This window comes from Anoplopoma fimbria, chromosome 24, assembly GCF_027596085.1.
Source record: "Anoplopoma fimbria isolate UVic2021 breed Golden Eagle Sablefish chromosome 24, Afim_UVic_2022, whole genome shotgun sequence".
NCBI lineage: Eukaryota > Metazoa > Chordata > Actinopteri > Perciformes > Anoplopomatidae > Anoplopoma > Anoplopoma fimbria.
In genome coordinates, this window is record NC_072472.1 from 24,310,647 (window position 1) to 24,324,404 (window position 13,758).

The window sequence follows — 13,758 nt, forward strand, 5'->3', positions numbered from 1 at the left end:
AAAAAAAAAAAAAAAAAGTCCCTGAGTATTGTGCTGCTGTAAAGCAGGCAGTGAAAAAAAACTCAATTTCCCAGGTTGGCCCAGAGACTAGAACTCCTCGACGGAGCATGACTCAGCATGTGGAGGGCAGCCGTCATATTTCTGCAGGTTGGGGTCTTCCTCTGCTGCAGACGGGTCTTCAACACAGACACAACGAACACCACTGGAGCCCGGAGAGAAGAGCTTCCGTGGGACACCCGTCCAGCCTCTTTCCACTCCACCACTGGAGAAGGAAAAACCAATCAGTACTGTCGATCCAGACACCAATAACGCCATGCGTAAAAGACACACTATTACAGTAAATCACAACATTGTATCATATGCCCTGCAGGCTTGTTAATATTTAATTAGGCCTGAACTATTTCCATACCTCCTAGTGGAGCACCAGACTCTTCCTCCTCTGGCAGCACTCCACTCTGAGTTGCATGCTGGGAAGTGCACCCTCTCAGCCTCAGACTGGGTCTTGATTCGCTGGCCTTCTGCTAGCGATGCTTGTGCCTGCAACAGGGCCTCCGTGGGCTGCCCATTCTCGCTATAGAACCGGCCTATTAACAGACCTGAAATTCAACATAGGTCAACGCTGGTGGGTGGTACTTTACAGTAGATGAAGAAGGATGTCCGTTGATCAGGAGAAATGAGGTGAACCACTTAAGTCAGCTGTTGCTAAATCATCGCATATCAGTCATGAGCTTATGTAGTTGCAAAATACTACACAAGCTCTAGCTCGCCAGGATTTGTCCATGTGCTGACTCAGCTTATGACCGATCTGTAGAAACAAGGAGCCTCATTATCTCATGTTGCTTACTCTGGATTTGTCCAATCCAATGGTAATACTGGATTAATTGTTTCATTTATCTGACATTTTAAAATAACCACGTGTAGTACTGCTGAGGAATCAAAAAGAAAAGATCTACTGTAAGTACCTGATGAAGAATTTGAATACAACAGCTCCAATTAGAATAAAATATAATAAACAGAGTAATGGTAGACACTACATGTCAAATAATTTAAATAAAGCTCAATCTGATCATGCAAGATGCTGGCATTTTTTTTTATTGACTGTACCTTATCAATAAACATCACATACCTACACTTTGGTAGTCCCTCTCATAGAAGGCCAGCCAGTCGTAAAGGGCCATCACCTGCAGTGGGGACAGACTGGACACATCATCTGTCACACCACTTTCTGTGAAGTCCCCAGTAATGAAGGCCAGTGATGCATCTTTGCCTGAAAATATATAGGACATGACAGTATGTGGGATACTAACCTACTAGCCTGTCGCTGTGCATCAGACCGTTTCTGACCACTTTCCTACCCCTAAACATTAAAAGATATACATGTGGTTGTGAGCTGAGGTATTTTTGCACAACCAGCTCTGCTCCCAGCAGACCACATGACCACATGACAATAATAACATGACAATAAAAACCTGTGCAATACATTACACATTACACTGTGCAATAATAGTTAAAAAAGTTAAAAATAGTTAAAATAGTTGTTTTTTTCTCTGTCTGTAAATATAATATTTCAGTTATTGTTGTTTTTTCTACTGTTTTTTTTTTTTATTGCTTATTTATAATACTTAAAGTTTGACATTTTGGGAGCTAATAAAATAAAACAATGAATTTAAAAAAATCACCCACCTGCACCTCTATACCTCACTAATTAACAGTTATATATTGTTTATAAATTATTTTTAGGGCAGTGATTCTAAATAAGCACTGCTTATTTATACTTGTTTTTTTATTTTTTTATTTTTAGCTTGTCTTCTTCTACTATGTCTCTTGTGTGCACTTTACTCTATGCTGTTGTAAGTCTACTAATAAAGGATTATCTTATCTTATCTTATCTTATCTTATCTTACCTTACCTGCCATGCAGTGATAAGCACCACCAGGTCCGTAGTGTTTGTGTCCTTTGAGTACATCAAAGACTTGCCCCAGTATTGCCAGCTGGAGGCCCTTGCTGCCTTCCTCCCCGTCGTGCAGCGATAGTTCAGTCCTGCTCAGGAGCCGCAAAGGGGGCCCCTCGTCTGGTCCTGTCCCAAACGGGATGAACACAACTGCCAGTGCTAAAAAAGCCACGAAAACATAGCCGAGCATGCTATTCATCAAAGCGTTTCTATCCTGAGCTCCATTTACATCCCATAACATCACATCCCTTCTGTTTGCACTGCGCAGGTGCTTCCGTCAACTTGAAATCCCACTGCGCATGCGCGTTGACGTAAAGCACGTTGACGTAAAGCACGTCGACGTAAAGCACGTTGACGTAAAGCACGTCAATGCGGTAGTAGCGTACGGCAGAGGCAGAGCTCCGGCCGTAGGTTAGAGGTGGGCTGTGTACAGACCGGCGTACCTGTTCCGAAAGTGACACCCAGTGGGCCGCACAGATTTTCGGGGAACCCTAGGTTCGGAGAAACCAACATGGGGAACGCAGAGAGCGGCTGCGGGGGAGGCAGCGGCGACGAGGAAGACGTAGCGACGGAGAGCCCCGGCTTCGCGGAAGACAGTCCGGCCTCTGCGGCCGCTGCCGGCGGTGGAGGAGGCGGCGGCGGCGGCGGCGGTGGTGGTGGTGGTGGTTCTGGTTCTGGGAGAAGCGGACGGGGAGCCAGTAACCCGCCCGTACCCGCCGGAGGGCCGCCGAGCCCCGGCGTGCTGCTGGAGCAAGTGAAGCTGAGAGAAGCGGCGGCTCGCATTAGCGACTCCGGGGTCGCCATTCAGGAGTCCGTCCTGGCCGGGAACGAGGGAGTCCTGGTGCGGTGGCTCGAAGACCGGTTGAACCGAGGAGAAGAGTCCGTCAATGTGGAGCAGTTCTGTGAGATGCTGGAGACCAGAGATGCCCCGAGAGATGAGTGTGAAGAGGTGACTTAAGTTATAGCTGACTGTGTCATGTGAAATGTTGTTGTTCTTGTCTCAGATCAGGATTGGATGATTACTAGCTGTTGCCATGCTTATTATGATGATGTGTGATAAGTTGATATGATGGTTCATGAGAGAACATGGTGGGTGTCAGACAGACAGCTCTCCTGATGCCACCACTGCTTGTCATGTTTATTCTCACTGTTGTTGTGTTTGGCCTCAGGTAGCATAGCACGCTGCTTTGTTGGCTGACATTTTTGTTGTTCAACCAAAGGTTGCAGATGGGTTGACTAATGAATGTATACCTTTTGTGTGGGTTGACATGGAATGCCACAGTACCCCTGTGAGCATTCAGCTGCTACCTGCCCTTTCCTTTAGAAACCTGACATCAACAACCATTATTTATATATATATATATATATATATATATATATATATATATATATATATATATATATATATATATATGTTTATATATGTTATATATATATATATATATATATTTATATATATATATATATATATATATATGTTTATATATATATATATATATATATATATGTTTATATATATATATATATATATAAACATTATATATATATATATTTGTTTATATATATATATATATATATTTATTTATATATATATATATATATATATTTGTTTATATATATATATATACATTTTTTTATTTTTTTTACAACTTAATAACAAGCAATGGGTGCAGAGCATATCATTTGCCCTATGAATGAAGGATACTTTAAGTCATATCCATATACTTTTGCGATAGTGTGGGTGTGGTAGTATATAAAGTGTCACACTGTGTACTGTGTTTGTCCCGTTCTCAGGCCTTTGGACAGTTCGATGCAGAGGGGGATGGGGTGGTGGACGTGGAGAGCATGCTGGTTGCACTGAAGAACTCCAATGGAGCTAATCTAAAGGGAGAGCTGAGTCATGTGATAAGACAGCTACAGGCGTGCTCCCTAACTCCAGGTATGAGATGTGATTTGTTAACCAGGATTGTTCGCCCTGCCTTCAACCTTATCTCAATAGATATTGTCACCGATTCAATTAATTCCCACCCTTTTTTCTCCCCCACAGGTTTTGTTGACATATTCTCCAAGACCAAAGACCGGTTAGGAGCACATGCCTCTAAGATCCTTAAATTCTTACACAGGAATCGTATTCCCAGCAGTGCCATCCCCTTCCCTATTTTAGAGGGCTACAACAGTATCTGCACCATGAGGTCCAGTGTGGTGCAGGACTTCTTGGAAGTCCTCTTGCAGAAGGAGAAAGGTGAACACCAGAGATTCGGATGAACAACATGTCTGGCTAATGCTGAATGAAGGCTTTTAACTAAATGTTCTCCCGTGTGTTTTAAAAACGTTGTCAAGCTTAAGACATTTGTGTCTGTCTTCCACTGCTGCACATCTTTCAGAGAGTCGTACTAATCTGTATTTATGTCTCTCAGATTTAGATATCCAGTACAGAGCAGAGCTGGACCGTGATCCGGAGGTGGATAAAGTCAAGGTGGTCACACAGTGCTACAGCACAATAGAAGCGTCATCCAACGTCACAGACATCTACAAGATGACAAATGGGGAAACCTCATCTTTCTGGCAGTCGGACGGCAGCGCACGCTCGCACTGGATAAGGCAAGTGGCGTGTGCTCTGTGACTGGAGGCCTTGCAGCTGATTGTTGAGTGTGCCTGAGTTTTTGGTGCCTATGTATTTTAAGGTGGAAACTCTTCTCTTTTCTGCTCCCAGGTTGAAAATGAAACCAGATGTGGTTTTGCGACGTCTGGCCATTGCCGTGGCATCTAATGACCACAGCTACATGCCTCAGCTGGTCTCAGTTGCGGTCGGGAAAAACCGGCGTTCCTTGCAGGAGATCAGAGATATCCGGATCCCCAGCAATGTCACGGGCTACGTAGCCCTCTTGGAGAACGTCAACATCACAAACCCCTGTGAGTCACTGCCTGTCAATCCATCTGCTTAGTGTGTTAGTAGTGGTTATTTATCTGGGGCTTGTGTGTTTCTTCGGTGATGACTTGTAGAGGAACTGTCTCTCTCATTTGCAACCTGGCTGTGATGACAGAGCTTCTGTCAGCTACAGAAGAGCAGCTGCTGCTGGGTTCATAGATAGTTGGGTGGTTAAATGCCTCACGTAAAAACCTCATGCAAGCCTCCATAAAATCTTGCTTTCCAGCTCTTCCCTTAGGTCTCAAAAGACCATATGTGTAGCCGAAAGGCCGCTCATCCACCTTTTATTAGACGTGTAGCCACATGGAAGCAACGCTAAAACTCACAAGCTCTGTTTTTGCGAACAGATTTATAGAAGTATGAAAGAGGATAACAGAAACTGAGGATCGATTTGATCAAGGCAGCTGTGAGCAGGAAAATAGCTAGCAGAGGTTCAGATGATGGTGACGAATTCATCAATGTATGTTGAATATGGGGCTGAATGTTTGTGTGTTTGCTAAATCCCAATGAGCCAAATATAATTCCTTGGCTGGCTTTGCATGCATTTAGTTTCTCATATTTGCAATTGATTTAATTTGCGTCTCCCTCAATCAACATCTATTTTATGGCGCTCTCAGTGTGCAGCAACCCATCGTGGCATTTTTTTGCATGATGTATTCCATCAGTCTGCTAACTGCATTACCTCTTCCTGCACCAAACCACAGACATCCAGATTAACATTAGGCGGTGCCTGAGCGACGGATGTGACACGCGGATTCATGGCTTGAAGACTCTGGGCTATCAGATTACCAAGAGTAAAGAGGTGTCTGTTTCGGATGCTTCAGCCATCTGGTACCTGTCTCTCCTCACCTCCTTGGTCACCGCATCCATGGAGACCAACCCTGCTCTGGCTCAGACTGTCCTTCAGAGCACACAGTAAGACACACCCCTTAATGTTTTGCATATGTAGTAAAAAATAAATAAAAGGAATGCAGGAATGTGTAGCGTTTTGTCCAATGCTTGGGTTCTGAGGGCTTTTCTTGTGTGTGTTGCTTTTTCTCCTAGAAAAGCCTTACGACACATGCCACCGTTGTCCCTAACACCGTCGTCCACAGAGTTCCCCAAGTTCTTCTCTTTGAACATCCTGGAGGAGGTGGATGGATTTCTCCTCAGGATAGCAGAGTAATGACCTGCTGGGATTACATCAGCACACTCACCCATCACTGCCACGTAACGCTGACATCATCGCTATAAAAACAGGCTAAAATCAAAGTATTGGTTTACCAGGGCGATAAAACACTATTTCCGTTCCATTTGATAGAGTGTAAATCATTAACAGCAGCAGCAACGACATGACTGGAAAAAATCTCACCGGTTAATTATCAACAATAGTTCTGTAGGCTATGTCTATTCACACATACAGTCACCATTGTTCAAGATACATTATGGCCAGTGTTAGTCTTAACTGGAGTTTTTGTAAGCACATTTTGTAGTCATTTCGTAGATATACTTTATTTATAAGAGACCCAAGAGGTGGCTGGTGGTCCGTTTGACCCAGACTCTTTAAGAGTAAATAGTATAGAAATATTTTTGGTCATTAATCAGTATTGACCCAATGTTGATTTGTAATGTTCCTGCTACTAGATGTTTTAAAATAATGATAAAGTAAAAAAACAAACAAAGGTGGTTCATAGAAAGAGATATATTCTTAAAGCAATTTCAACGTAAGTGATAGGCGACAAAATCCAGTGCAAACATTCTTTCATTTAAGCTGAAGCTAATATCCGGCAGCCAGCATGGACACTAGGAACTATTACATCAACCAAAAATTATTTCGATGTACATATAGACATATGAGTATTGTTGTAAGATTGACTTAAAAATATGTAAACCAATCTTTCTAAGATTTTAGGGAACATTTGGAATTCATAACCACGCATGAAAATATACTTATTTGGCTGAAATACGTCGGACACTTTGAAATAGAGCCACAAAAGATCATTTGATAGGACAAAAGTTTCACATCCAAACTAACTTGTGTTTGTTTCCTTGCTCCTGTGTAGCTGCTGTGTGAGTCCCGATGCAGAATTGACCCTCCTGGCCTTTGCCCTGGCCAGAGGCAGCGTGGCAAAAGTGCTCCAGGCCCTGTCCTGCATCAGCGATCATTTAGAGACGGAGTACAAGGCCTCCACCCTCATCATGTCTTTGGCTTCTGTCAGGCTGCGGCTACTTAATCGTAATGGTAACGCCCGCCTTTACTCTCATTCACATGAAGCCAATGGAAACCTTAGACCAGGGAGAGAAAGTGCTTAGCCTACAGGGGGGGATGCATTAGTGGACTACTCAGTGGAAAATTGCTTATTCTGATACAAAGCTGCAGTTTAGTGTGATGATCCTTTCTTCCCTGTATAGGAATGAAATGATAACCTCTATGGAAAATAATCAATGAGAGAGTCTTAATGTGGTGTGTCTTGTTACAGGGAAGCCCCTCCAGTTGCACCTTCAGGCCTGTGATGTGAAGAGTAAAGAGGAGAAGTCAGGACCAGAGAACATGCTCACAGAATCCGCCACTGGTGACGGTAGAACTGACCCCATCCTAATTCAACGAAAAGATAACTGTAACGTTAAGTTAATACAACTCCGGTATGAACAAGCCTTCAAGCATAACGGAATACTTTTGTCGCCCCATAGGTTTTCTCACAGAAAGCGGCAGAAAGAGAGCCAGTGTGATCCTGTCGACAGAGGACCAGAGTAACTTCCAGATCACTCAGATGAAGATCAAAGTGAGGCTCCATTTGATTTCACCCTTTCATTTAGAATTCTGATAAAAATGTACAGTGATGTAGTATACCTGGGCATAACGCCTGCTCTCTCCTGTTTGTGTGATCAGGTGCGAAAAGGAGCCATTGGTGCAAAATGCGGCCTGGTGTTTGCGTACAAGGAGGAAGACGCTTTTGATGCAGAGAAACATTTCAAGAGGTTCAAAAAGTATGACGCTTGGGACTACAAGGACTACAAAGAGTTTTTACAAGACAAGTAAGGATCTCTTTATAGCTGTCTGAATCATGTTTTTATATTTTATTTAGAGGACAGCTGTGATTAGCAAAAAGGGGTTGTAGCATTGAGGAGGGCATGCTGCATAATTAACTACATGCAGGACAATCTAATAAGACGATACTGGTAAAGTATGGTGAGTGTGTGTGAGTTGTGGCCCCCCTGAGGGGGTCAGCCTTAGTGGTTTATGTGAATGGCTGACACATGCTGTCACTTGACCTGCAGTGTGAAGATTCCAACACAGTCAGAGGACGAGCCGATTGGCTGGTTTGAGCTTGAGGATGACTGGAACGATGTGGAGATCAAGCTGCAGCAGTGTCGCGTTGCAAAGGTACACACTGCATGGGGGACACATTTTGTCCTTCTTATTCTTCACAGTTCACATTTCCGTAACAATGTTGTGTGTTACTTAGAGATTTTTTATTATTTAGTATTAAGGGCTTCCAAAATGCAATAAAAAGAGGACCGGTACTGCTAAATACTAAAGTACGCAAAATGAAGGCCATCATTTTTACTTTGCTGTCATTATCAAGTGACCACACCTTTCATTTCTCTGTTTTCCTTGTCTCCCCAGTTCCTGATGGTAAAATTCCTCCGCACCAGGCAGGACTCTGCTGAGCGCCTTGGAGTGCAGTCCCTCACCTTCAGTGGCTATCTGTGTCCCGGACCAGAGAGGCTCGGAGACCTGGACAACCTCAGTCCAGAGACAGAGAGCTTCGACTGTGACTCTGTCACTGGCCTTTGTCTACTTAACAAGACACTATTCTTCATACAGCAGCTTACACGTGACATGGTGACTACTAATCACTGCTGCAGTAATCATTTAAATATCAATAATATGAATAGATTATTGTGTTATTACCTTGAAATACCACTCTTTAGCTGAAAAAATGGTATGTTTCTTAATCTTCAGCATTACATATTGTGTGCCAGCATATTTTATTTGTAAGATATCTGCTAAAGTGTTTCATGGAACCACACTGCAATGGTGACTTGGGTGGGCTTGTGTTAAAAAAAAAAAAAAAAAAAAAAAAAAAAAAAAAGGAAAGAAATGGCCTCCAACATTTTTCCCCTTATTACTAAAAAAATTGTCTCAGACTAGAGAGACAGAGAACAAGCATGAACATCTCCTTGTGTCAGGAAACAATATGAGAATTATTAGCATTTAACATAGTACCGACCTGAAATAGAGAGTTGACCCTGATCTGGTATTTAGACTTAAAAACTTACTTCTATATTTGTTGTCTATTTCTTCACTACATTCTTTAATTTACTTATGATGGATCAGTCTGCCCTCTTAGAGCCGCATGTTCTTTTACTGTACTGCTGAACTGTTTTGGGTAAAGGGGTTCTTTATATTTATGATGATTTATCTACTGTGTTATTTTGTTGTTGTTATTGTTGAAGACTTTCACCCTCTCACACCTGCAGGATGCCTCTCCCTTCAAGCAGAAGTGTCTTCTGGACTTCAGTAGTCTGGGCCTGAACCTCTTTTGGAACTTCTACAGTAAACTCAGGGAGATGTGAGTAGTAGTACTCTCACTGCTGGGTTTTTTGTACTGCAGCTAAATTACCATTTGACCTGATCAGGCTCATTTACTGGAACACATGCAGGCATATCAGGGTCTCTCCTGTAATAGAGCATTTGTGTTTTTCACAGTGAGGGAGAGGAGGTGTTGAAGAGCAGAGTCCTGCTGCTCCAGCTGATGCAGAACTGTTTCCCCATGCTGCCCAACCCGCTGGAGCCCCGGGGCCGAGAGGAGAGCAGAGGGCCGGATGAAGGGGCCACAGCAGGGACTTGTCCATCCACGTCCAGCAGTGCAGAGCCTCCGTCTGAATCTGTTAGGGCGGTCTGTGAACTCTACAATCACCTCTGCCTCAGTAAGAACCTCCCAGCTTTCATACAAATTCGAGCTGTTATGGAAAATGAATGAATGTATGTTTGCAGGATGCATAGGAATGATAGCAAAGCATAACAATTTAATTTCTCATCTTATCTTATGAGGTAATGTATCTGTATTTGTGGCTATGTAAGAAAATAACCTAAATACGAGGATGTTAATACAAGGTAAACTTTTTTTTTTTGCCACCAACGTAAATTCATATGTTGATGTGAAACCACGTCCCACAGAGTGTTTCATAAATGAAATAGACATATGAAGAGGGACAATTCAGGATTGGTTTTGAGTTCTTTCAAATAACTCAATTATTTCCATCTGTTGATTAACTGACCAAGGTTGACTCTTGTTTTACCGCTTTTTTGCCAATTTTGTCATATAGAGGCATCCATGTTAAATTTGGACTGTTTCATAACCAGTTAAAAACTTCTTGTAGTGACTTTAAATGATTAAATTTCTTAGTAGAGATTCCATGGACAGTGGTGGCTTGTCGTGATTTATGTCTAAGAATTTTGTGGAGAATCTATGCATCAATAAAACGTGAGATGTTTGTGTTTCAGTTGTGGATGGTCCAGAGGGTGAGACCTTAGTGGAAAAAGCTTTGCACAAGGAAGCACACAAGGCCATTCTTAATGGAGCAGCTGTTTTCTTCCCCGATAAACACGTCAGGCGGGACAAACTCTTCCACATGATGGTGAGTTTATGAAAATAATAATTATCTGATAATAATTATATGATAATGATGATGTAATATGCCTTTTGCAGAAAAATATCACAGAGCAGGATCAGCCAGAGTCTGTGAAGTTGACGTTTGAATCACTTTGTAATTACTTCAGGTAAGGACACCGTACATGTACAAACCCAAATATCATATTCTTGTACAAGTCCAGATCACAGTGGATCAGCAGCAGCTGTGTTTTTTTCCTGTGCAGTGACCAAGATCCAAGTGGCCTTCTGCTGCTCCCACCTAAGGGGGCTCCCTCCGACTTTGACATCAGTCCAATATTGTCAGTTATGGAGACGTTGCTACTGGTGGCAACAAGAGAGGTGAGGCCTCTGTCGCACGCACAATGTCTCAATTGTTTCATTACGTTGTTACCATTTATCAACAACCCTCTCTGTCTCTCCCTGTACCTCTCTCATTCTCCTCTCTGTTCAACTGTGTCCCTTCTCTCAGTGTGAGGTAAAGATGGTGGATGAGAACAGTGGAGCCAGCAGGGCAGTGTTGCTGTCCTTGTTCTGGGCTCTGCAGGGTAGCCTGATCTCCTGGTGCTACCTACAGCTCAAAGTGGGAGCCTCCACCCCCATCGCTATGGAGCTGGCCAGAGGCATCCTACTAAAATGTGAGATACTGCCATATGTGCAGTTACAGCTTCATATTTTCAGGGTTAGATTCTGTGTTTGTACAAGCACACAGCCTGGTGCTGATCCGTCAAATGCGAAGGCCCAACAGAGGAGAGAAGTTGTATAATGGTTCATTAAGAACACTGAGTAAAGTTCATCGTCGAGTGGACAAGAGGAAATGCTGACTAAATGCTATTTCATAGATGTGGATCAGTTCCTGGGAAGTATCAAAGGTGTTCTTGGTTCCCTGCTGGGGAGGTACACTGGTGCTGAAATCACTGACAAACTCGGCAGCTCCATCCTTGCCACGGTCTTCAGACAGCTGGTAATACACTTATCTCATGATTTAGAATTGCCTTCCTGCATAGTTATAAAGTTGATTGTGCTGACTGGATGTGATATTTGTTGTGGTCCTGGCAGATGATTCTACTCCTGGAGCTGTGCTCTCTGGACATCCCTCACAGTGTGCTGCTGAAGAGCTTCTCCTCTCTGGTGGAGCTACTCAAAAGCCTGTCCAGTGATACTGGAGACATCTTTTCTAAGGTCAGTCCAGTCTGACATTAGACCTTAGTGCACCAGAATGTATACAGCCTCTCATCTCACTGTATCAGTATGAATGGAGCGGTGAAAATGCACACCAGTATTTTGTTTGTGGAGGGTGGTACTTGGATCCAATACTTAAGTTACAGTAGCATACTGTAATATAAATATACTTGATGACAAGTAAAGGTCCTGCTTTGAAATTGTCACCAATGTAGAATAATGTAAGGGTTACTGGCAAAATGTACTTTAAGTATAAAAAGTACAAGTATAGTGTTATCCTACTAAAAATAATATTTGATTATTACTGAATGTGTAAGTCATATTTAACTGTTGTAGTTGGTAGAAGTGGAGCTAATTGGAACAAAGTCATATGCTGTTTAGTAGTAAAATCTATTACAGTGCATCATATTTTATAGACCCATCATATGTTTTGCATATACATTCTTAATCTGTAAAGTAACCAGTAACGGCTAAATGTAGTGCAGTAATAACTTTGAATATTTACTTCTTAAATGTCGTTGACTTGATAAATTGAAATGCAGAAGTTAAGAATAAATACCTCAAATTTGTACCTGAGGAAATGTACTAAGTTACATTCCACCATTGACTGTAAAATGAATTGCATACCATGTAACTGTCAGGTGGATCAGGAGAGCTGGCACCAGCCCCAGCAGCCAGTGGTGCTGCGGACTTGGAACATGGAGTCCCCTCACAACTACGAGAATAGCCGCCATGAGACCAACATCTTCGCCTGCCCCGGTGCTACGTCCTTTGAGGTGGAGTTTGACGAGCACTGCGAGACAGAGAAGAGGTGAATGATGTGAAAAATGACATGTTCAGATTTATTTATTTTTTTAATTCTTTTTTTTAATCCCTAGTTTTATTTTGAACCCTTCCTCTCTGCTCTTGATCTTCACAGATACGACTACCTAGAATTCACAGATTCTAGAGGTGGAAAGTTCCGTTACGACATGAAGGTTGGAAGTGAGAAGTGGCCAAAGGTAAGATAAGGCAAAAAACCATTCAGTTGTCTCCAGGTGAAACACAGTTGTTGCTTTAAACGTGTCTACTGCATCTCTTTGCTCCTCCAGAAGGTGACGTTTGACGCCGGCCCTCAACTCCAGTTCCTCTTCCACTCTGATAGTAGTAATAACGAGTGGGGTTACAAGTTCACCGTGACTGCCATGGGCTTGCCAGATATCACTATTTCTTGGATGTCAGACCTGCAGCTGCTGGTGGCTCGCCTGATGGGTCGCCTCGCTTCCAGAACTCTCGCCCTGAAGTCCCCCCATGGTGAGAATTAATCCTTTAACAAAGATAAGTTTGGGAGCTACTTTGTTGGATCAGAGTTAAGATCTTTCTAATCTTTTGGTTCTACATGAACAGATCTTGGAAAATTAGGGATTTGTGAAACATGCTTTGGATTTTAGAAGCAGTCATTTCAGACCATTTCAGAATGATATCATACTCGATTGTTTCTCCGACCCGCTGTGAAAGATTGAAATGCTGATGTTTTTGAGTTGCTCTCTATTCCAGAGATACGCACCGTTAAGGACCTTCCACCGAGCAAAATGTCCCATGTTCAGTCTTCTCCTTTATGGAAACCCATTCTGCGACACGGGTTGTGTGAAACAAGGGAGACGAATCAGACTAAAACACCCACAGACCAGGTACTGTCAAATCTGCTGTATCCAGTCATGTAGAGGTTCCATTCTCAGGTTTCTTTATTCTGTTGCTTATTGACCTCAGCAGCTAGGTGGCGCTCTAATACTGTGTTGCTTTTCTGTGTGGTAGACAAATACATGGACCCTTGATGAGCTGATGAGCTTCCTGGAGGACTTTGCCCGTTGGAACCCTTCCCTGGAACCGACAGACAGTAGGACAAAGCTGATGAAGACCCTCATGCAGTCCTTCAAAAAGCAGCCAATGAGAAACGAGATTGCCGTCGGGCCAAAGGCCGACCAAGCCGTTAATGCCATTTGGGCAGTCATGGTGTACCACACACCAGCCCTGAACCATGCCCTGAAGACCTATGGTAATGCTTGGCTATAATCGGTCAT

General features: G+C 42.9%; 2 protein-coding genes across 2 annotated transcripts in view; one reads left to right on the forward strand and one right to left on the reverse strand.

The window, feature by feature from the left end:
• Positions 1 to 21: 21 nt before the first annotated feature.
• LOC129113856 (neuferricin) lies at positions 22 to 2,224 on the reverse strand. Its single transcript, XM_054626339.1, has 4 exons — positions 1,910 to 2,224; positions 1,127 to 1,267; positions 410 to 596; positions 22 to 262 (listed from the first exon to the last, which is right to left on the reverse strand). The coding sequence occupies exons 1-4, from the start codon at positions 2,190 to 2,192 to the stop codon at positions 88 to 90; spliced, it is 786 nt and encodes a 261-aa protein (XP_054482314.1). The 5' UTR covers positions 2,193 to 2,224; the 3' UTR covers positions 22 to 87.
• An 89-nt stretch (positions 2,225 to 2,313) lies between these two features.
• Positions 2,314 to 13,758, forward strand: part of zzef1 (zinc finger, ZZ-type with EF hand domain 1) — a 32,064-nt gene continuing 20,619 nt past the window's right edge. The window contains exons 1-26 of the mRNA XM_054625365.1: positions 2,314 to 2,900; positions 3,746 to 3,890; positions 3,999 to 4,193; positions 4,369 to 4,552; positions 4,665 to 4,864; positions 5,585 to 5,795; positions 5,925 to 6,041; positions 6,923 to 7,101; positions 7,340 to 7,438; positions 7,551 to 7,642; positions 7,750 to 7,895; positions 8,139 to 8,244; positions 8,488 to 8,706; positions 9,345 to 9,436; positions 9,574 to 9,794; positions 10,372 to 10,505; positions 10,577 to 10,647; positions 10,744 to 10,858; positions 10,989 to 11,154; positions 11,359 to 11,480; positions 11,576 to 11,698; positions 12,340 to 12,509; positions 12,618 to 12,699; positions 12,790 to 12,991; positions 13,235 to 13,368; positions 13,493 to 13,733. Of these exons, the coding sequence (XP_054481340.1) occupies positions 2,463 to 2,900; positions 3,746 to 3,890; positions 3,999 to 4,193; positions 4,369 to 4,552; positions 4,665 to 4,864; positions 5,585 to 5,795; positions 5,925 to 6,041; positions 6,923 to 7,101; positions 7,340 to 7,438; positions 7,551 to 7,642; positions 7,750 to 7,895; positions 8,139 to 8,244; positions 8,488 to 8,706; positions 9,345 to 9,436; positions 9,574 to 9,794; positions 10,372 to 10,505; positions 10,577 to 10,647; positions 10,744 to 10,858; positions 10,989 to 11,154; positions 11,359 to 11,480; positions 11,576 to 11,698; positions 12,340 to 12,509; positions 12,618 to 12,699; positions 12,790 to 12,991; positions 13,235 to 13,368; positions 13,493 to 13,733 (4,204 nt within the window). The 5' untranslated portion in view covers positions 2,314 to 2,462. The remainder of the gene's footprint in view (positions 2,901 to 3,745; positions 3,891 to 3,998; positions 4,194 to 4,368; positions 4,553 to 4,664; positions 4,865 to 5,584; positions 5,796 to 5,924; positions 6,042 to 6,922; positions 7,102 to 7,339; positions 7,439 to 7,550; positions 7,643 to 7,749; positions 7,896 to 8,138; positions 8,245 to 8,487; positions 8,707 to 9,344; positions 9,437 to 9,573; positions 9,795 to 10,371; positions 10,506 to 10,576; positions 10,648 to 10,743; positions 10,859 to 10,988; positions 11,155 to 11,358; positions 11,481 to 11,575; positions 11,699 to 12,339; positions 12,510 to 12,617; positions 12,700 to 12,789; positions 12,992 to 13,234; positions 13,369 to 13,492; positions 13,734 to 13,758) is intronic.

What these genes read in the sequence shown, in the direction of transcription:
- LOC129113856 (XM_054626339.1), bottom strand. Translation starts at nt 2,192, where the DNA reads ATGTTATGGGATGTAAATGGAGCTCAGGATAGAAACGCTTTGATGAAT. An exon ending in GAGGGACTACCAAAGTGTAG is followed by an intron (nt 597 to 1,126) that starts GTATGTGATGTT and finishes GTTGAATTTCAG; the next exon opens with GTCTGTTAATAGGCCGGTTC. An exon ending in GTCTGGTGCTCCACTAGGAG is followed by an intron (nt 263 to 409) that starts GTATGGAAATAG and finishes TTCCTTCTCCAG; the next exon opens with TGGTGGAGTGGAAAGAGGCT.